This window comes from Gadus morhua, chromosome 15 (genome assembly GCF_902167405.1).
Source record: "Gadus morhua chromosome 15, gadMor3.0, whole genome shotgun sequence".
NCBI classification, from domain to species: domain Eukaryota; kingdom Metazoa; phylum Chordata; class Actinopteri; order Gadiformes; family Gadidae; genus Gadus; species Gadus morhua.
In genome coordinates, this window is record NC_044062.1 from 27,470,271 (window position 1) to 27,492,066 (window position 21,796).

General features: G+C 43.6%; 2 protein-coding genes across 10 annotated transcripts in view; both read left to right on the forward strand.

Annotated features, from left to right (window-relative positions):
* Positions 1–19,695, forward strand: part of bean1 (brain expressed, associated with NEDD4, 1) — a 60,437-nt gene extending 40,742 nt beyond the window's left edge. For all 8 annotated transcript variants that reach the window (XM_030379504.1, XM_030379508.1, XM_030379510.1 and 5 more), the window contains 2 exons: positions 8,949–9,090; positions 16,676–19,695. In XM_030379504.1, the coding sequence (XP_030235364.1) occupies positions 8,949–9,090; positions 16,676–17,039 (506 nt within the window). In that variant the 3' untranslated portion in view covers positions 17,040–19,695. The remainder of the gene's footprint in view (positions 1–8,948; positions 9,091–16,675) is intronic.
* LOC115560189 (uncharacterized) lies at positions 124–6,555 on the forward strand. Of its 2 annotated transcripts, XM_030379502.1 has the most exons (4): positions 124–594; positions 1,656–1,782; positions 2,129–2,212; positions 3,902–6,555. In XM_030379502.1, exons 1-4 carry the CDS (start codon positions 356–358, stop codon positions 6,146–6,148), a joined length of 2,697 nt encoding a protein of 898 aa, XP_030235362.1. In that variant the 5' UTR covers positions 124–355; the 3' UTR covers positions 6,149–6,555. The 2 variants fall into 2 exon arrangements, with proteins under 2 accessions (XP_030235362.1, XP_030235363.1); XM_030379503.1 differs by lacking the exon at positions 124–594 and having other exon boundaries at positions 1,227–1,782.
* Positions 19,696–21,796: the final 2,101 nt, after the last annotated feature.

Consider the following 21,796-nt stretch of genomic DNA (forward strand, 5'->3'; position numbering starts at 1 on the left):
CCGTTAGTGCTCCGCTGCGAAAGGCCGCCACAATATTTAAAAAGCTCCACTCCGGATAAGCGGTAGGTCCTAAAACTCGGACTCACGTGATAATTAGCGGTCTAACAGGATCATGCAAAAATGAATATGCAATTTTCAAACTGACTACACTCGATAGCTCTGTGAGTAATGGTCCAAGCGCGAAAAATAAGCATTTGATATTCAATATTCCGCATTGTACCAGATTTCATCGCACATGCGCACACCTGCGACCGGAAACTGGAGTGCGATCCAGAACGAGGATTGCGTCAAGTTGATTGAGATGAAAGAGCACTGGCGACCTATCTGTAGTTGTTTTTAGGAGTGGGATCGAGAAATGGATCGTGGGAGAAAGATTCCGCCATCTTATAAGCGATATTTATCTGACGAATCACAAGATATTCCTCGGACTACTGAGTTATATCGAAAGCTTCCGAAGTCGGCGAGAACGGAACCGACGTCATCGTCAGATTCTGAAGATGAATTACAAGGGTTGCCGCCTGCGTCTGCATCAGAGATTTCAGAACAAGAACTTTCAGAACAAGAACAAGAACAAGTTGTACAATGTCAAATAGAGTAAGTATAAGTGGATCGGTGTAACTTACACCTGATGCCATTTATTACCTGAGCAACTTTTTAACTGTTTAAGGCTTAAGCTGCTCATGCAGCAATTTTTCACCTACATTGTGATTTTAGAAATGTTATTTTGGCAAAACGTTCTGTAATGTTGGCTCCATGAGTAGATGTGTGATCATATGTTAGAAGGTAAATGCAATGCTGTAATGTGCAAATGTTGATGGTATAGTAATATTAAGTTACATAACACAGCCATAATTGTCCACACAAGTTTCACCCATTTGGCTACAAAATGGCTTATATAACCACGGCAGGGCTGGTAATTTATTGCATAATATAAGTTATGTGCTTATATTTATACAGGCATGAACGGGTAAATCACAATCAGGGTCAAAAGTAAAAAATAACACTGTTACATGAGATTTAATATATTTTACAGTGTAAGAAATAAACCTTGTAAGTAAAATCTTCCATGTGATACTTAAATAACTTAGTTAAAGAAAAACGTATTCAAATCTAAACATTCTGGATACAATTAGTCATTTTATGATCTGAAATTGATGAAATTCCATTTTTATGAATGTTCATTTTACATATCTTAATGTTCAGTCTGTATATTCTTTGTTTAATATTGATGCAATATAGTGATTTTTATTCATCTATGGTGCATTGGGTCAATTTATAATTGGCTGAATTGAACTGCATGGTGTTGAATTATTAGTTTATGACACTTATGAAAAAATATCCATTATATATGCTACATTCTATATACCATATATTTGTCCTTTTTTATTTATGGTACTCTATATTTAGTATATCGAGGCAGTAAAATAATCAGTGTATAAGCAATAACTCATTCTCTCTTTAAAAAATATTATTTCATTTAATTATATAAATCATTATTTTCTATGTCAAACATTTGTATGCGTCTTATGTGACATGTTTTATAGGTATAATATAAGTGTCAACTTGGTACCATATGGTCAGTTACTGTGTAACTGAAGCACAAATATTTACATTAATTTTCCCTTTATGTATATTTTTATATATTGTCTTTCTAGTGACATCAGTGATTCATCTGAAGATGTCTCTGCTGGCTCTGGCCCAGAAAGGGGATTACAAATGGAAGTTGGAAATATGGATGAACATGGAGGCAACACATGTGACAGTGAGCTACTACAGCATATGGTAGGCCTACATTATTTTCCATATTTTTTAATGATGACCTATGCGATATATCAACAATTAATGCAACTGTGTACAATGTTAAAGTTAAGTAAAAAGAACATTTCACCTTAAACAATACTGGAATAAGTTTGATAAGCGATAAGAAAAGGAGCTGAGAGAGGAAAGAAGAATGCAGAATAAGGCTATTCTTCAACTTTGGTGAGACATAAGCGATAATGATTATGTTAACAAGATGTGAATCCTCTTCAAAGCAGCAGTGTTCATAAGCCGGATAGAAAATAATGACCAAGCCAATATATAGCCATGGAACCTTGCATTAATACTAATCCTGATATTTCATTTCCAGAATGCTCAACAAGAAGAATATGACGGCGCAGAGCAATATATAGCAGGGGATGGCCACGAACATGGACAGCCTGGCTTTCGTCAGGTTAGTTTATATATATAACTTGTCTGTTATAACAAGTAATGTGTAAAAATGGGTGACTTTTTAGTTTTACTTAGAGAACCATATCAAGGTGTAGCGTGCCGAGGGTGTAAGTGGCCAAATCGTATTGCTGCCACGAAAACTGTAGCGTGCCAAGGGTGTATGTTGTAATTACACACTGCTCTGGGGCCCACACCGTAAACTAAACACAGTATACAGTGTGGGGCCCCTACCCCCCCCCCTCCACGGATTTACTGCGCCTGTGCTGCCACCCCATACAAATGTATGATCAAACTATCAATACAATTGAAATATATATGGCATCAGCCTCTATAATTCAAAGAACCACCATGGTCACAAACTGAAATATCACTGTACATGCTGCCTCAAGTCTCTCTTTACATTCAATATATCCTCTAGTTGCCTAATTGGTGGTCGCATAAATCTATTACAGTATTCCTCTTATCCCCAAGCTAATTTTTTACATACCACTGCTGATTCCTCTCAATATACCTCCAAAATACAGCTCTCTGACCTAGACCTCCAAGACAAGCTTATTCCCACATTTTACCTTCCTGATACTGCACAAATACTTTTGTGACCACCATGGTCACAAACTGAAATATCACTGTACATGCTGCCTCAAGTCTCTCTTTACATTCAATATATCCTCTAGTTGCCTAATTGGTGGTCGCATAAATCTATTACAGTATTCCTCTTATCCCCAAGCTAATTTTTTACATACCACTGCTGATTCCTCTCAATATACCTCCAAAATACTGCTCTCTGACCTAGACCTCCAAGACAAGCTTATTCCCACATTTTACCTTCCTGATACTGCACAAATACTTATGAAAGAAAATAGCAAAGACTCAAAGAAAAGAGTAAAGAGGTGCGCTGATTCTGCGCTAAGAGGAGAAGGTTACTAAAGAGGTGTGCGGATGCTGCGCTAAGGGGAGAGAGGTGCGCAAACGTTGCGCTGAGAGTGTGTTAGAGGTGCGCTGATGCTGCGCTGTCCCCCCAACTCCAACTGGCTTTCTGGCTTGATGTAGGGCCTTTGATACCCACATCCGAGTGACGCTACCCCTAAACTGACCAATGAGCGTAACTGAAATGAAAGAAACTGTATTCATACACTTTAAAATAGGGCCAAGATGCTCATCATTATCCTTCGAACTACTGGGGAAACTTGCTACATAAAAAAAAAAAGATACATAAACTATTCATAAATATACTGGCGATAAATACTTGAATCCTCTAAATCTTCTCCCGAACTTGCTTCTTTCCTCTCCTGGCAGATGTTTACTACGCAATCTCACCCCTGCCCCCTGCCGTTGTATTTCTTCCTACCATTACGCTAGTTCCCATATGCCGTGCTACTTCTTATCATTCCGCTAGTTCCCCTATGCAAATTCGCAACAAAGGCATGGCATTGATTCAACAGACCCCCACCAACTGCAGCACCTTTCAGCCCTGACCTAAATGGTTATAATTTTTGGTGATTGATCTTTGTAACTGTTGTGCAATTATATAATTGTATAATTGTATAACACTTCTTAACAATATCTATAATGCAAATTGTTATGATCTGTATATGGGATAACAATGATTTGTTGTGTAGCAAGTATTGGATAAATGACAATTATCAGCATAATACCTATTAAAGTGCAATATTTGTTGATGTTTTTTCAGGAGAAGCTGTTTGATGAAAAGCACTTTGACGCCAACAACCCTGTCTTTGAAGGAGCTGATATTTCAAAGGGACAACTGCTAGCGATGCTGATGGGGTTGTGCCTAAGGCACGGATTATCTGGTGTTGCCATGAAAGACCTTCTCGATTTGTTTAATACCGTCATTCCAGGATGTGTTCCCTCAAGCAAGTGGTACTTGGACAAAGCTTTCTTCAATCTGTCCGACAAGGTAGAGTTGCATTTCTATTGCACAGACTGTGTAGGATACATCGGCAAAGGACCAGACTACCATTGTGAAACTTGCCTGAAGCATTGGCACAAGGAGGAACTTCTCAAATCTGCAAGTTACTTTCTGGTGATGCCTTTAGCCGATCAGCTCAAAAACGTCTTGCCACAGTCGGCACTGCGGGGCCACTTTCGACATGATGAGAGTGTAGGAGACATAAACACAGGAAAGCTATACCAAGATCAGGGTGATTTTATCGACAATCCGGACAATGTCACCATATCTTTCAATTGTGACGGCGTTCCCGTTTTCAAATCTTCGCAGTATTCTCTTTGGCCAATACTCTGCACAATAAACGAGCTGTCACTGGACGAAAGAGGCAAATCCATTATGTTGCATAGTTTGTGGTTTGGGCGGCACAAACCCCGGGTCGACACCTATTTCGCTCCGTTCATTGCTGAGCTCCAGAGTTTACATGAGAATGGTGTAGCTTGGATCGATAGTACTGGCCTGCAGAGGAATAGTAGAGTGCATGCACTAGTTTGTGTCTGTGATGCTGTGGCGCGGGCCATGATTCAAAACTTTAAACAGTTTAACGGAAAATATGGATGTGGCTTTTGTTGCCATGAAGGTGAAGTTGTTGACAAGGGAAAGGGGCACACCAGGGTGTATCCTGTACAAGCTGATATAGTTCCGTTAAGATCCATGGCGAGCACAGTTGAGTTAGCCGAAAGAGCAACTGAGAGCGGCGAAGCTCAGATGGGTGTCAAAGGGGCGAGTCCTTTGTTTCTGTTACCTTCCTTTGACTTTGTCAAAGGATTTGTACCAGATTACATGCATTCTGTGTGTCTAGGAGTCGTTAGACAGTTTACCAACCTGTGGCTTGATGGCAAGTATAGTGCCGAAGAATATCACCTACTCCCTGACCAAATGAGACAGATTGACAGTGCCCTATGTGAGATCAAGCCCCCAAGTGAAGTCAGGCGAAACCCAAGACCGCTTTCTGAGAGAGCCTTTTGGAAAGCCACTGAATGGAGAGCGTTTCTGTTGTTGTATTCCCCAGTTGTTATGAAAGACTTTCTACCCAGGAGGTTTTACAAACATTGGATGCTACTAGCATTTGCATTACATATTCTTCTCTCCTCCGTGACAACGCAGGATCAGGTCAACTGTGCAGAACTGTGTCTGGTCCAGTTTGTGGCACAGATTCCTCAACTGTATGGCATCGAACACTGCTCATATAACTCTCATTTGCTTGTGCATCTGGCACAGAGTGTGAGGGACTGGGGGTCGTTGTGGGCCAACTCTGCATTTGTATATGAAGATGCAAATGGTAAGTTACTTGATTTGTTCAATGGCACGCAGGCGGTACCTTGTCAGATTTTCAAGTACTTCTTTGCCCAGCAGAGGTTAATTCGTTCAGGAACTGCAGTGTTTGAGGACGCACCAAGACCAGTCCGTGAGCTTTTTTGTAGATTAACCGGTTTGGATTATCTGACGAAGGCAGGAACTGTCATTGCCAGGCACATAGTGATGTTGGGGAAATGTAATTACAGGCAGTTATCTGCGTGTGAAAGAGTTGCACTGGAAAATAGATTCCCATTAAACGATTATCTGCACAATATTCCTTGTCGAATATTCAAACGTTGTGTTGTATGGAAAATGTTACTGACAACCCAAGGCTACGCAGCTGGCTACAAGAGAAACAATTCTGTAATTGCAACAGAAGGAACATATGGGTTGATAGCTTCTTTTGTAGTCTTATCCAAAGTCTGTCAATGCAAACAAGATTGTTCATGCTCAGAGTTGCTTATATATTATTATGAGTTGTCTCCGACGCAAAACCAATTTGTCGTCTATGACGGTGATATCAATGTCAATGTGTCAAAGTTCCTTGTTCAGGTTGAGAACACTGGACGTTTGATGGTGTGCACCTCAAGGGAAGTGAAGGCCAAGTGTACTCTTGTGGAACATGCTAACCGTGTTCACGTTGTAAAAATGCCTGCATTTGAAAGGGACTAAAAATAAGTTTCTTTGTGATAATCTACACTGCTCATTCGTTTATATATAGTTATTCTATCGAGAGTTTTCGGTCAAATTGACAAAACTTTATGTTAGTAAACTTCAGAGTAAGTTTTTAACTCATGTTGCTTATTTTATTAACATATGATTCAGTGTACAGGAGTAAACGGTTTAACATTTAAAATGTAATTTCTATTATGGATTGTGTTTTGTTCTTACCGTGCCAAATGTTTGCTTCCACTACATTGCAATTTGCAAAAGTGTAAAAGAGAATTTCTAATGAGGAATTTGAAGCCAAACGTATTGTGCACGACTATTTTATAATGTTCATGTCCTTCATATGACTTTTCTCTTAAAGTACACTGATTTTAATCGTACATGAAGCATACATAAGTGGATGATATGTTGGTATCTATAAGTTATCACAAATGAACGTTGATGCTGTTTAAATAAATACATCAATGATCAATTGTACATCTTCATAAAATGTGATTTGCTGTGTCTCCAAAAGTATATTCCTTTTTGAAAGAAAATAAATAATTTATAATTGGATATGCTTGTGTCTTGATGTTATTACACATGTACCGTTGTGCTGTTTAAGAAAATACATTCATAGTAAAAGTTCCATGTAACATGATATTGTGCATTATGAAAGGTACAAGGGATAGAGAAGGGGGCCCAGGACAATAGAGGACTTTGTAGTGGCGAGGGGTACTGACTTTGGCAGGGACTCTTGCTGGGCTAGTTTAATTTTGACAAACATTCTACATCATGCGTGATATATTATCAGCACTTATATCGACTTTCTGACGTAAAGATCTAGATCTTTAGATTGTTTTATTCAAGAAACTCTTGGTTTCAATATCTATTTTGTAAAGTAAATCCACGCAGATTATTTCCAAGTGAAGTGTATTCCCTTCGATGTAACATGTCATACACAAAATGGTGTCGAAACTGGCAGCATCCGATTTGTTTTGAATATTTTACATTTCCAACATACCATATGGCATACTGTGGTACATTAAGCCTAAGTACCATGGTACTTAGCGATGTACCATGCTTTACCATGGAACATTATACTCATGTACCATGGTACACGATGGCATCGAGCAATGTACCATGATACAGTAAGTTATGTACCATGGTATACCAGGGTACTAAGTTATGTACCATGACGTACCATGGTATACCATGGTATGTACCATGGTATACCATGGTATACCATGGTAAAATTTCACATGGGAAGGGGCCAGGTTACTCTTATTTTGATAACCGGTTGTTTGTGTTGGAGCATAAGGTAAGGTTTGCGTAAAGCTCCCATTTGGTGAATAGACTAGACTGCGTTGGGTTCTCTGACGTCTCTGGTACTTCCACAACGAGATTCGTAGTGGGGGATATCTCGGCCATGGATGAGAAGGAATTGGGTGAAAGGAACTTTGGCTTTGACTCCCTGAAGCCCAGATTGAACCGCGACACAGAGGAGAAAGGGATTGTTGCCCGGGATTGTCTCCCGCCTGAGCCCCGCTGCGAGATAACTACGAGTCTCGTTGAAGTACCGTGAGTCCGCAAATAGCAACAATCCCTTTCTCATGGCGCCGCTCAGTCTGTACTTCAGATTGATGGAAGTGGTAGAACCAGAGACGTCAGAGAACCCGAAACAGTCGTTGGAGATTCATAATATCATCCGGTGGCGCACACAGCTTTTGGCATTGATAATATATATTATATTATGTAGATATCTATATATTATATTATATTATTTAGATATAGAGCTCCAGAGCACCCGGAATGTTCTAGATTATTTACAGAACACGGCCAAAAGCTGTGTGCGCCTCCGGACGATATTATGAATCTGAGCCATAGTGATCCATCCACTGTAAACACTAGCGCATGGTACTGTGGCTGCAAGCTTCTCAGGGCAACACCCCCACCCTCCACCTTGACCTGCCTCTACAAAACGGCATCTTTGTGGAAAGCCCATTGTGGGACTGGCATGTAGTGGCTGTAATTTTGCACCAAGGCTGAATTTCTTGAACGTCTTCAAGTACTGTATTAGTGGGCCGCTAACATCTATATAAAAACATCCATAAAGTAGCATGCCATGCGACCTTTAAGTAATTGTATTTATGTTATTATTATGATACATTGCAGAATGGTGTAGATATCATTGTATCCTAATAGCAAGTCTTTGAGTGATTCTCCGGCTCCGTCATCCAACATTGACACATCACGCCGCTATAAGACTGCGTGTAACAGGACGGGATTTCCTACCACGTCGGAAGGTTGTGATAGGTCAGATCAGTCAACAGTCAACATTGGCTTTTGCAACAAGGCAGCTCCGACCATCCAATCATACCCAATTCCTCATTTCTCCTTTATCATGATACTGCTGATGCTCGAGAGCTCCAAGGATCAGGTCTCAGATTGAGCATTACAGCCCAAGTATCCCTCTCTCAAGCTTCACATTAGGGACTGACTCACAGGTGCTGGTAAGATTCAAGGGTTGGAAAGAGAGAGCAAAAAAGGACAATAGAGAGCTAGATTTGAACCTAAAAATCACAACATTTCCCCTCTCTGTCCCCGCTATTTTCCGTCATTGAGAGGAGTTTATTTTTACACTTCTGTGATTTTCAGCCAACAATGGATTCCGTAACTAATCAGGGAAGGTATTCCCTGATTCAAACCAGAAGCTCTCCAGTGATATCTCTTACCTCTTCACTGCAGCACCTTTATTTATCCTAGTGCTAGATGCGACTGTGACGTTCAGGGGTAATGAATGAAGGTGGTGTGTTCTGTCCAGGTCCAGATGGTTTCTCCTACGAGGGGTCACTGGGGGAGCTGCGGTCGGCGTGTATGGAAGACTTCCCTCCAGGCCTGGACTTCAACTCGTACACAGAGACCCTGTCCGATACTCATGGCGTGTTCCAGGACTCACCACCGGGGTTCGTAGTGTGGGAGGGCCACTAATTACTATGGTTTGAGGGTCGGATGATCCAATAGTGAGATACATCATTGCCATAGCTACGCATCTGTGGCCTACTTAAGATGAAGAAGTAAACTCCTAGCATTCATACAGGATTGGAATAAATACGGTTTCTTTCTAAGAAACCCTATTTAACATGAATGTGTGTGAGCTATGTGTTTTTACACACAAAGCCCAGGCCGTTTTTCAAAAGGTCTCTCAACAGTTCATCTGCGTATCACTCTAGTCCAACGCACGTAATGAAGCGGCTCTTTGTGAACAGCAGTGTACCCCCCTTACTGTCCCCCCAAAAACATACACACACACAAACGCACACACGTACGCACGCACGCATGCACGCACGCACGCACACACAAAAACACCAACCCCCATGCATGCACCCGCAAACACACACACACCAACCCACAGTCATGCACACACCCAAACCACACACACACCAACCCAGACACAAATACACAGACACACAAACTTACATGCATGCACAGACACAAATACACACAAACACCAACCCACATGCGTGCACACTCACAAACACAACCACACACAAACACCCACACAAAAATTCACACACACAGAAACACACAATCACAGTGTGTAGGATTGTGTGTGTAGCTGAGTGAAAAAAGGAGGAGACCTAGGGGGTGAGGTAGAAGGGATTGTGCAAAGGGCAGTGTCTTTGATCTAAATATCAGCTCCTCTAATAGGACACTTTAATAATTCACACACGTCTACCCCCTGCATTGTGTTGTGTGTTTTTATGAGTATGACCTCAAATAAGTGTGTGTGTGTGTGTGTGTGTGTGTGTGTGTGTGTGTGTGTGTGTGTGTGTGTGTGTGTGTGTGTGTGTGTGTGTGTGTGTGTGTGTGTGTGTGTGTGTGTGCAGGGACGTCCCTAGGAATTCTGGGCCCCCTAACAGAATTTAGTTCTCCCCTAACCCCAAAATAATATATATTTTTTCAAAAAAAATACAATTATATATAGCCTACATTTTTATATATTCATTCACATTTTATGATCATTAAATATTGGGTTAGACTGGGTCAAAATTGGGTAGTCATTAGCATCAGAAGAAAATGAATAACAACTGTATAACTACACGATAAACCTACCTACTTACCTAGGCGATTTTGTACACTAGATAGTTAGTGAGTATTTAGTTACACTTTTACCTGGGTTGTAGTATAAGCTAATAGACTTTGACAGTGCTGCTTCTACTTAGACTGTCCTCCTTCTCCCCTTCTTCTATTTCAACCTCACTGGTTTCTTTTCTCATAATTATCTGAACATATTAAACAATGTTGTCAACTGTCTATTTGATTGGATTGAGCTGGGCATGACTAAATATGTATTTGTAAGTTTTCATTTGCTGCATTAGCCTACAATAAATAGCAGCTATTAATCCAAGGGAATACTACTTGTAATTTTAGCTGACATAAAAATTAAAAATCAGCTAAAATTGAAGTATCCTTAGTTTAATGTCTGCTAATATTGTCTCATCGTCATCCGCTTATCCGGGGTCGGGTCGCGGGGGGAGCAGCTCAAGCAGGGGGCCCCAGACTTCCCTTTCCCGGGCCACATTGACCAGCTCTGACGGGGGGATCCCGAGGCGTTCCCAGGCCAGTGTTGAGATATAATCTCTCCACCTAGTCCTGGGTCTTCCCCTGGTCTCCTCCTCACTGGACGTGCCTGAAACACCTCCCAAGGGAGGCGCCCAGTGGGCATCCTTACCAGATGCCCGAATCACCTCAGCTGACTCCTTTCTAAGTAAAGGAGCAGCGGGTCTAATCCGAGTTCCTCAAGGATGGCTGAGCTTCTCACCCTATCCCTAAGGGTTAACGAAGATCGACCGGTAGATCGAGAGCTTTGCCTCGCGGCTCAGCTCTCTTTTCGTAACAACAGTGCGGTAAAGCGAACACAATACCGCCCCCGCTGCTCCGATTCTCCGGCCAATCTCACGCTCCATCGTACCCTCACTCGCGAACAAGACCCCGAGGTACTTGAACTCCTTCACTTGGGCTAAGGACTCATTTCCTACCCGGAGTAAGCAATCCACTGGTTTCCTGCTAAGAGTCATGGCCTCAGATTTAGCGGTGCTGATCCTCGTCCCAGCCGCTTCACACTCGGCCGCCAGCCGATCCAGTGAGTGCTGAAGGTCACAGGCCGATGATTCAATGAGGACCACATCATCTGCAAAAAAAGCGGTGACGAGATCCTCAGACCACCGAACTGCAACCCCTCCCCACCACGACTACGCCTCGATATCCTGTCCATGTATATCACAAACAAGATTGGTGACAAGGCGCAGCCCTGGCGGAGACACCCACTGAGAACGAAACTGACGAGGACGCGAACACAGCTCTCGCTTTGGGAGTGCAGAGATTGGATGGCCCTGACGAGAGACCCCCTTACCCCATACTCCCGCAGCACCTCCCAGTTTCTCCCGGGGGACCCGGTCATACGCCTTCTCCAGATCCACAAAACACATGTAGAACGGATGGGCATACTCCCAGGTCCCCTCCAGGATCCTTGCGAGAGTGAAGAGCTGGGCCGTAGTTCCATGTCCGGGGCGAAAACCGCATTGTTCCTCTTCAATCTGAGGTTCGACGATCGGCCGAACCCTCCTTTCCAGCACCTTGGAGTAGACTTTACCAGGGAGGCTGAGAAGTGTGATACCCCGGTAATTGGCAGACACTCTCTGGTCCCCCTTTTTGAACAGGGGAACCACCACCCCGGTTTGGCACTCCTTTGGCACTGTACCCGACTCCCACGCAATGTTGAATAGGCGTGTCAACCATGACAGCCCCTCAACACCCAGAGCCTTAAGCATTTCTGGCTGGATCTCATCAATCCCTGGGGCTTTGCCACTGCGGAGATGTTTGACTACCTCAGTGACCTCCACCAGGGAAATTGACGACGAAACACCATCAACCTCGAGCTCTGCCTCCAACATAGACCGCGTGTTATTCGGATTCAGGAGTTCCTCAAAGTGTTCCTTCCAACGTCCGACGACCTCCTCAGTTGAGGTCAACAGAGTCCCATCCTTACTGTTCACAGCTTGGATGGTTCCCCGTTTCCCCCTCCTGAGGTGCTGGATAGTCTTCCAGAAACACTGGTGCCGACCGAAAGTCCTTCTCCATGGGTTCTCCGAACTTCTCCCACACCCGCTGCTTAGCCTCCGACACGGCAGCAGCTGCAGCCCTTCGAGCCTGTCGGTACCCTGCAACCGAGTCAGGAGTCCTCCAGGATATGATATCCCGGAAGGCCTCCTTCTTCAATCGGACGGCTTCCCTGACCACCGGTGTCCACCACGGTGTCCGAGGGTTACCGCCCCTTGAGGAGCCTAAGACCCTGAGGTCACAGCTACCCGCCGCAGCTTCAGCAATGAAGGCTTTGAACACCGCCCACTCCCGCTCAATGCCCCCAACCTCCACAGGAATGCCAGAAAAACTCAGCCGGAGGTGTGAGTTGAAGATACCTAGGACGGGGGCCTCCTCCAGACGTTCCCAATTCACCCGCACTACTCGTTTGGGCTTACAAGGTCTATCCGGAAATTTCCCCCATTCCCTGATCCAACTCAGATGGTGGTCGGTTGACAGTTCCGCCCCTCTCTCCAAAACATGCGGCCTCAGATCAGATGACACGATCACGAAATCGATCATTGGTCTTCGGCCTAGGGTACTCTGGTACCAGGTACACTTATGAGCACCCTTATGTTCGAACATGGTGTTCGTTATGGGTAATCCATGCCTCTCAGGGTGTCTCCATCGTTGCCCACGTGGGCGTTGAAGTCTCCCAGCAGAACTACGGAGTCCCCTACTGGAGCCCCATACAGGACTCCATTCAGGGTCTCCAAGAAGGCTGAGTACTCTGAACTGCCGTTTGGTGCATACGCACAAACAACAGTCAGAGTTTTCCCCCCTACAACCCTTAGGCGCAGGGAGGCGACCCTCTCGTCTACCGGGGTAAACTCCAACACCGCGGCGCTCAGCCGGGGATTTATGAGTATCCCCACACCCGCCCGGCGCCTCACGCACTCGGCAACTCCGGAGAAGCAACGCACAAATAACAACGCACACACACATACAACGCACACACACATTGTGTACAATAAATAGTGAATGCGAGAAACTCATAGTACTCAAATCAACAGATCACCTACTGGGGCTGTGAAGACTGCACTTCCGATTCCTTTGCACACACACACACACAAGGGCTCACCGCTGTGGTGATGGTAAAGGTTCACGCTACAGCTTTGCTCAAAATCTGTGTTGAGACATACACACACCCTTGTAAACATGCACATACAGCAGGTTGTGTCAGCGATGGGTTTGCATTGCATAATAACGAGGAAACTGCTCTTCTGCTGTGGTATACTGTGACTACTCGTCCCTCGTACAATGACCATCCCTGCCTCCTGTTGGTCGTTTTACAGGTTGTGTGTGTGTGTGTGCATGTCTGTGTGTGTGTGTGTATGTGTGTGTGTGCATGAGTGCATGAGTGAGCCCATGTGACTGCATGCAAAAGTAAATGTGTGCGAGTTCATACCTACAATCTCAGCATGACCATACTCACTCACACACACACACACACACACACACACACACACACACACACACACACACACACACACACACACACACACACACACACACACACACACACACACACACACGCACGCACGCACACACATACACAACCATATGGTGCATGCAGCAGCACGTCACTGAGCCACGTGCCGTCAGCTCTCCTCTTGGTTCTCCATTACCTCCACCACCACCCTCCTTGGGGCCTGGTGCCCGGTCCTCTCACAGAGTAGGGCCAAGCAGGGGTTGATTGTTGCAGTAGAACAAGCAGTGGCCCTGCTATGCCTCTCAAACAGTAGGGACATGCCGGGGTCAGATGTTACAGGGGAACTAGCAGTGGCTCTGAAACTGTAAGGCCAAGCTGGGGTCCGAAGTTACAGGAGAAGAAGAAGCACATGGTTCTGGTGCGGGAAGCGACGTAACAGAAGCTGTCTCTAGCAAGTGCCTCCGTTCCGCCATAGGCTTTATGTTATAGACCCCTTACATTCAGTTCAACCCTGATCAATGATGTGTACGTTTACATCTGCGTTTGTTTAGTCAACCGAAACATTCATCATGGCTTAATCTGTCTAGGTACATCGGTTGAACCCTGAGAATCAAATGCTAAAAAAGCCCCCTCCCGAGGTAGACGTTACTATAATATTGATCTCTATATATCTCTCAATATATCTCTATATATATATATATATATATATATATATATATTAGTGCTGTCAAGCGATTAAATTTTTTAATCGCGATTAATCACATTAATGTCATAGCTAACTCTCGATTAATCGCAAATCTTTTTTCTATGCTAAATATCCCTTGATTTCTTTGGCCCATTCATTGTTCTAATTTTAATGCTCTTATCAACATGGAGAAGTGCATCATGTTTTTTTATTGATAACAACATTGGCATATACTGATCAAAACAGGACGATACAAAAAAATGCCTATAGTGCAATTAAACGATGAACATACAAAAATACTGCCTTGAAAATAGCAGTCAAGCTACTGCTTCTTTGTTTTGAACCAAAGAAATAATAATAATAAATTGCGTTAATCACGCGATAAAAAAAGTAACGCCGTTAACATTGGTTTGCGTTAACGCCGTTAATAACGCGTTTAACTGACAGCACTAATATATATAGAGAGAGAGAGAGAGAGAGAGAGAGAGAGAGAGAGAGAGAGAGAGAGAGAGAGAGAGAGAGCTGGTTCCAACACCTTCTCATCTCATAAACACAAGGCATATTTACACTGCCAAGTTCGGTGGCTCTTGGCACACCCTGCAATTTCACTGTTTTGCCTGACCAAGGGCGTAAAATCCCCCTTCGTCAAGGAGACTGTTTTCTTGGTTCACTGGAGAAGGCGGGGCTACGCACGGAGAGTAGACCACTTTAGAATAATTTGCATACTTATTTGCCTACTTTTTCCTTTTTCATGATTCAAGAAACTCGCATGCATGTATGAGTATACATACTGAGTGTAGGCTACAAATGCGATGTACTATTTACAAGTGCAAAAATCCTATGGAAAGTTCCTTTGGTATTTTGTCATAGATCGCACCATCTTTCCCCCCCTGCGTTAAATGCGAATGCCCGATTGCCCCTCTCCCATGATGGTCAGCTTCTCGCGAATTTACCGTCTCTCCAGTTAGAACTACTCACATTGATAACGCTGCGTTGTCTCTGTCTAGACAACACAGTAACACCTCTACCCAAGTCCCGCCCCTGGAACCGCAAAGCTGTCTAATCGCATTAACATCTAAATGAAACCGCCAATATGTGTAGGGTCTGGGAGGATCAATTGGGGTGCGAAATCAGGCCGGTGTATGACCTCGGTCTGTGTAAACACGTGGAACAATTCCGGGAAAAAAGCCGCACACAAGACGGGAATATTTGGCTGTGTAAAAACATTTAATCACATACCCCCAAAGTAAGGCAGAGATGCAAAGTAATCCCATTTGCACTTACAGGTGCATACCATGAAGACATGAACACTCACTCAAACATTAATTGTGACCTTAGTGACCAACCCAACCACCTACCTACAAATGTTTCATTATTCTTTCAGATTGACACCCTCCTATTTCAAGACCAGCATGTCAACCCCCTCCACCTCAGTGTAGCATCGTTTTCGGTCGTTATTCTCCTCTGTTTGTTTGAATCTTCTGTGTTTCTCTGGATCTCAACATCAACGCACACAGGGAAACCTGAATGAACTTTGAGGTTTAAATAAAGATTTAGAGAATGAATTCATTCATTCTGTAAGTATTTGTCATAGGATGGGGGCCACGTCAGATTCTCTGAACAGTATCACAGTATGTAAGGCCGGCCCCGAGGATTCAATAAGCGTAATCTGATTTCTGGTCAGGAGGAAGGAGACACATGTGTGTCACCGCTGGACCAGTGCCTCCGGTCTTATACAGTTACCGTCCTTTAATGGAGTTACTCTGAGGCACTGCTTCCTCTTCCCACACCTATGAATGTGGAACAAACACACACCACAGACACACACACACACACGCGCACATACACACACACACACACTCACTCAGACACACACACTCAGACAAACACCCCCTTGGTAATTGTCCTTTGATTTGGTTTTGCCTTAATGTTGATGTTGGTAAGATTTAAGTTTCCCTCACGAAAGGCTCATTTTTTTTAATGACACTCAAATAATAGCTATTCAATCTTAACTACAGCCAATTATTTTCTTTATTTCGATTTTTATAATTCATCTTATTTTATAAAATGTAAAGTGTGCAGTGTGTGTGTGTGTGTGTGTGTGTGTGTGTGTGTGTGTGTGTGTGTGTGTGTGTGTGTGTGTGTGTGTGCGTGTGCGTGTGTGTTCGAGTGAGACAGAAACAACTCTTGGGTTGTGTGATTGTTTAAGGGCTAGTTATAACTTCAGCATTCATTCCCATCATTCATTAACCTTCACAATAACTCCTTGTTCTTCTGTCTGTTTCCGTAGCTACGATGAGTGTATCAGCCCCGGGGCCTCGCAGCTCTTCATTCCCACCGAGGATCCGCCCCCTTACTCCCTATTGGACCCCTTAATCAGAGGGGCGGGGCAGGAGGAGGAGCCTGCCTTCATCAGTCCATACCCCTACACCAGAGAGTCTTCAGCCAGCTGGCTCTCTCCTGACCAGTACCCAATAGGACTGCAGGATCCAGAGCAGCAGCCTATCTCTTCCATCTCCCTCCCCCTGGAGGCGGCGCCGGCCTATGACTCGGTGGTGACTGAGCTGCCCCTCATGCCATGTGTCCTCTACAAGCACCAATCCCAGGGGGCCGGAGCTCAGCCCCACCATACTGAGGCAGACCACGTTGTGTAGGACTCCGGCTGTGGTTCCTCCAACGTTGGGCGGCCAGTGGGTGGTTTGTTGTCTGAATCCATGGGAATGAATAGCTTCCAGAGTAGGACGCTGGAGACACTCACTAGGAGTGAGGCTCAGTGTTATAATGTCCGCTGTGGAGACGAGGGGGTCTGGCCAGTTGGGACCCTCTTTAGATACCTAGAAATACCTACTGTAGCCTGAACTTTGTGTTCTTTATGTATGTATTTATGTAATTATTTATTCAAACAGCTCTCTTTATTTGACCATGAATTCGCTACCGTGCTTTATTTGTTGCTGATTGCGAATAAACTTGAAAACTGTAGGTCAACACATTAACCAATGATGAGTAGTGACACCTGGGGACGGATTTCGGAAGTTGGTCTTTCAGGGCAGCAAAAGGATATGCTGCACTATGCTGCACAGTCTAATGAAGGCTTCGACTGCTCAAACAAGCCCTCTGTCTGCTTAATGCGAGCATGAGCTCATTGCCAACAGCAGCAGCAGATTGTGACCTGCTCACAGGAGTCATGCTGCGCTCTCAGCATCGTCTGGTGGAGGAATAATGAACAATATAAACCTAGTAAGTGACAGCCGGAGCTGTTAACTAGTTGAAGCCAGTGTTAGTTGAACTATAAAGAACTATAAACGTACAAACAGGCCTCTCACTACAAGATACACATGGTGTTATGGTAGCTGAAAGAATATATATGTATATATATATATATATATATATCAATAAATATTATTTTCTGTACCTCGGGAGGGGGCTTTTTCTTTAAGACCCATGAACCTCGTGGAGTTTTCTTAGTAAGGAATTTGGTTTTAGTTGTTGCCCAGCAGCGTAGTGTAGCTATCTTGCTCTCCATCTGTGTCTCTCTCTCTCTCTATGGATCAGAGTGGATAGAGCGATGGAGAAGTTGAGGTTACGATTCAGATAATGGCTGTAGTCATTTGACATACGTTTGGTGTGTGTGTTTCTGTCTGTCTGTCTTTCACATTGTTTCTCTCTTTTCCATTTTTCTTTTTTGGAGTTTTTTGGAGTTCTAAACCAGGAACTGACTTTGGCCCGTCGCCACGGTCGCTATTTTGTTTCTCTGGTCCTCTCCATATATACTCTAACCTGTCTTACGATATTCTTTACTCATTATTCAGCATTTGGGAGATTTAGTTTTACGTGTTTGCAACTTCTCATTCTGATCTTTGTTCCGATCTTTCTAAGCAGTATTTATTTGGCCTCAGTAGTTGGGGTTGTGGGTTTGAATAGGACCTAACAAAGGTGTGTTATATTTCCTTTTTCAACCATATCAACCGAGATTGTATCCATATAATCAAAAGGAATAAATTAGTAGTTCAAAAATATCTGTCAGGCCCAGAAATATAATGAATTATACTAAAAGTAGACATACTATAAGTTTAAGACAGCTTAACAATAAACAATGAGAATACCAATATATGATCTAGAAGTTGTAATCACCCCAGCAGCTTATGGTCATACAAGTCCACCCTGTCACACTTTTTATTTGTGTTCCTCAATAATGTGTACTCTTTAGGTATTTTATTATTTATATTATATTGTATTCAGTTATTCACTTTGTTTTTAAATTAATGTTACCGCTACTGAGAATGAGAATGAAGCTGTTTAGGTCTATTAGAGCCGCTTAGCTTTCAAAAAATCTCAGATTCAGAATAAACGTGGAAAAACCTCTTAGAACATTATGATTACTGTTACAATAATAATTAAACAAATCTGGAGTGAATGTCTATCGGTTCATTTTTCTAGACATACTGGAACCTATTTTAGACCTTTTTGACCATGGTTATTGGTGAATGAAATGCCCCAGTAACTCTTTTTGGCTGCGTGTGTAGACTGGTAGCCTGTGAGGAAGAAGACAACAGGTCAGTAGTCAAACATATGTTATGTGAACATACAATTATGGATCATTTAGGATTATTTATGCAAAAATAAAAACGTGGACATTCATTAAGCTTGTATGTACATATCAATGATGATGATTACAATGTATAGACAGGACTAGCTTTACAATTTGAGTTGATATTCTTAAGATGCATGTGTAGTGGAATTGTATGCTTTTTATGATTGTCATCCTATTTTTGTGTTAAAAGAATGAGCCTACAACTTTTAAACTGTTCTATCTACATTATTTTCTTGACCAACATAATATAAATGTGATAAGACCCTTTATGGTGCATGCTAACATAGCTGTGTTGACGTGTAAAATTGAAAGTTTCTTCCCCTTCGTCACCATCCCTGTTGGACATCAAGCAACCCAGATCTGCTGGTTAAACTATATTTTTGACCTTTATGAGCATAAATTGAGTTCAGAGGTGAGGAAATAAGGTAGAAGAGCATCTTAATGTACGTGCATCATGTTCTTCTGCGAAGGGACAGCAGGATAGTTCTGCTGTTTAGCAGATGAGCCTCCCAGTAATCCTGTCACATTCCCCTTATGGGCTGGGATACTGATGGTTTTTACTTAGCTGTATCTTCCGTCTGTCCAGCTGTACTGACACTCATTCATTTCGGCTTTCTCTGAACCGTCACCATGTAATATTTTGACTGAAGGTATCGTTTTTGTTCAATTGATTCCGAGCTCATGAGTGTCACAATAAAATCCATCCATCCACAACTTCATTGATGAAGGGAGTCTTGATGAGTCCATCTGGTCCACCTCATGGCCTAACATTCTACTGCAACGCTGGTGGGGCTATTGCGTTATTTCTTGAAGAAAGTGGTCCAATCCTTGGTCGCTTTTAACTCACTTTATTTGTTAAAGTAGGCATGTTTCGGTATGGTAACTATGAAGCTTAAGGGAGGGAATTGTATCTAATGCGTGTGAGGGACAATATCGTGAGCTTCAAGCCCCGGGCTTAATGCTGCGTTTGAGTATTCTCTGCGAACCGACTCGGATCTCGGATTGGACAACCACGTTTTGAGCGTAGGTCGTCGGAGAAAAACATGGACGCCCCCCGGAAACCTATTGTTTCGGTAGCATTGGCCGACTACCAGGCACTCCAAAATAAGTATGTGCTTCACCTACACGACCTTGAGGAAGAATACTAGGAAGAGTAAACAAGACGCAGAAGGTATGTTCATATTTCTGTATATTTAGTGAAGTGAAAGCGTTGGAGCCCCATGATAGTAGATTGGCATGCTAGCTAGCAGGAAATGGGCTAAAAACATGGGCGACGTAGCTAAAGGTGACATGGAACTCCTTACAGTGTTGCTCTTCTACTGAACGTTATTGTCGATATAAATATATGCACTTAAAATGTAAAGATAATGTGTCATGCATGTTTCTGGAACCTCTGTTGTGCACTGCACCTTTGCACTATGATTCCCTTGCGCCTGTTAGCTTTTTATCCACACTCCACCTTAATATGTAACATATCATAACCTAAATTCACTGTAGTGGCACATCATTTATGTCTCCCTTTGCTTTTGGGTAGTATGTATGTTGTATGAATGTCAAAGGGTAGTATAGGGTAGGATGTATACAGTATATTGTTGGGATAGGTTAGCATGTGTGTGTTTATTTGTATGGATGTCATTGTGCCTTGATGTGTATGCTACTGGACAGACACCTTAATTTCCTTCGAGATGAATAAAGTATCTCTATCTAGCTATCTATTTATTTATATGACAAGTTGTGCAAGATGCAAACTTTGCTGGCAAACTCAGTGAAAAGTAGTATGCACTGTTCAGAGCCGGCGCTGGCCTTTTCGGCGCCCTACGCGACTCGAAATCAACTTGCGCCCTGGACAGGTCTTCCGAGCGGGGGGCGGGGGGTGCTACGGTGACGGTTTCGGGCCGCCCTGGCGATTGCTCCCGACCATACATTTGCCCGCCATTTCCGACTCAGAAGATCCAGGTTTGAGCAGCTCCTTCGACTGCTTCAGGAGGGGGGCCTGCACAGCAAACACAGCCAGACTTCCCACCTTGCCTGTTCCCAAAAAAGCCCTCATGTTTCTCTGGTATATGGCCAACCAGAACAGCTACAGAGAGATTTCTGATAAATTTAACGTTTCCCAGTCCGCGGCGCACACAGCCATCCTTTAGGTGCTGACTATCACGTCAGGGATCGGCCCACACTTTGTTTCTTGGCCAAGAGGCTGTGACAAGAGGATGTCTTCTGCTGCCTTCCAGCGTACCTCTGGCCTCGATGGAGTCATTGGGGCAATAGATGGTTGCCACATTAGGGACCAGAGGCCACCCATCAGAGGAGGGGATTACATAAAAAGTTATTACTCTGTCCTCCTCCAGGGTATTGTCAATGATGAAGGCCGTTTCATCAACATTTTTGTTGGACCACCAGGCAGGGTGCACGATGCCAGGATGCTGCGGGGCTCCACTTTTTACGCAAACTGGCAGGAGAAGATGGAGGACTATCGTCTGCTCGGTGACAGTGCCTACATTGGTCAGGCCTTCCCCTTCATCATTACCCCAAAGCGCGACAACGGGGCCCTCACCGATGCTGACCACCAGCAGAATTTCTACATCAGTAGGGGGAGGGTGATCGTTGAACAGGCTTTTGGCAGGATGAAGTGCAAGTGGCGCCGCTTAAGAGACCTGCAGAACATCCGGATGGACATAGTGGTGATGATAATCATGGCTGCATGCTTCTTGCACAACTTTGCCCTTGAAACTGTGGATGGCTGTGATGAACACCCCTAGGGCTTTCCAAGACAGGAGGATGGGAACGAGTAGTTTTGACCATTGTCATCTAATAAATGCA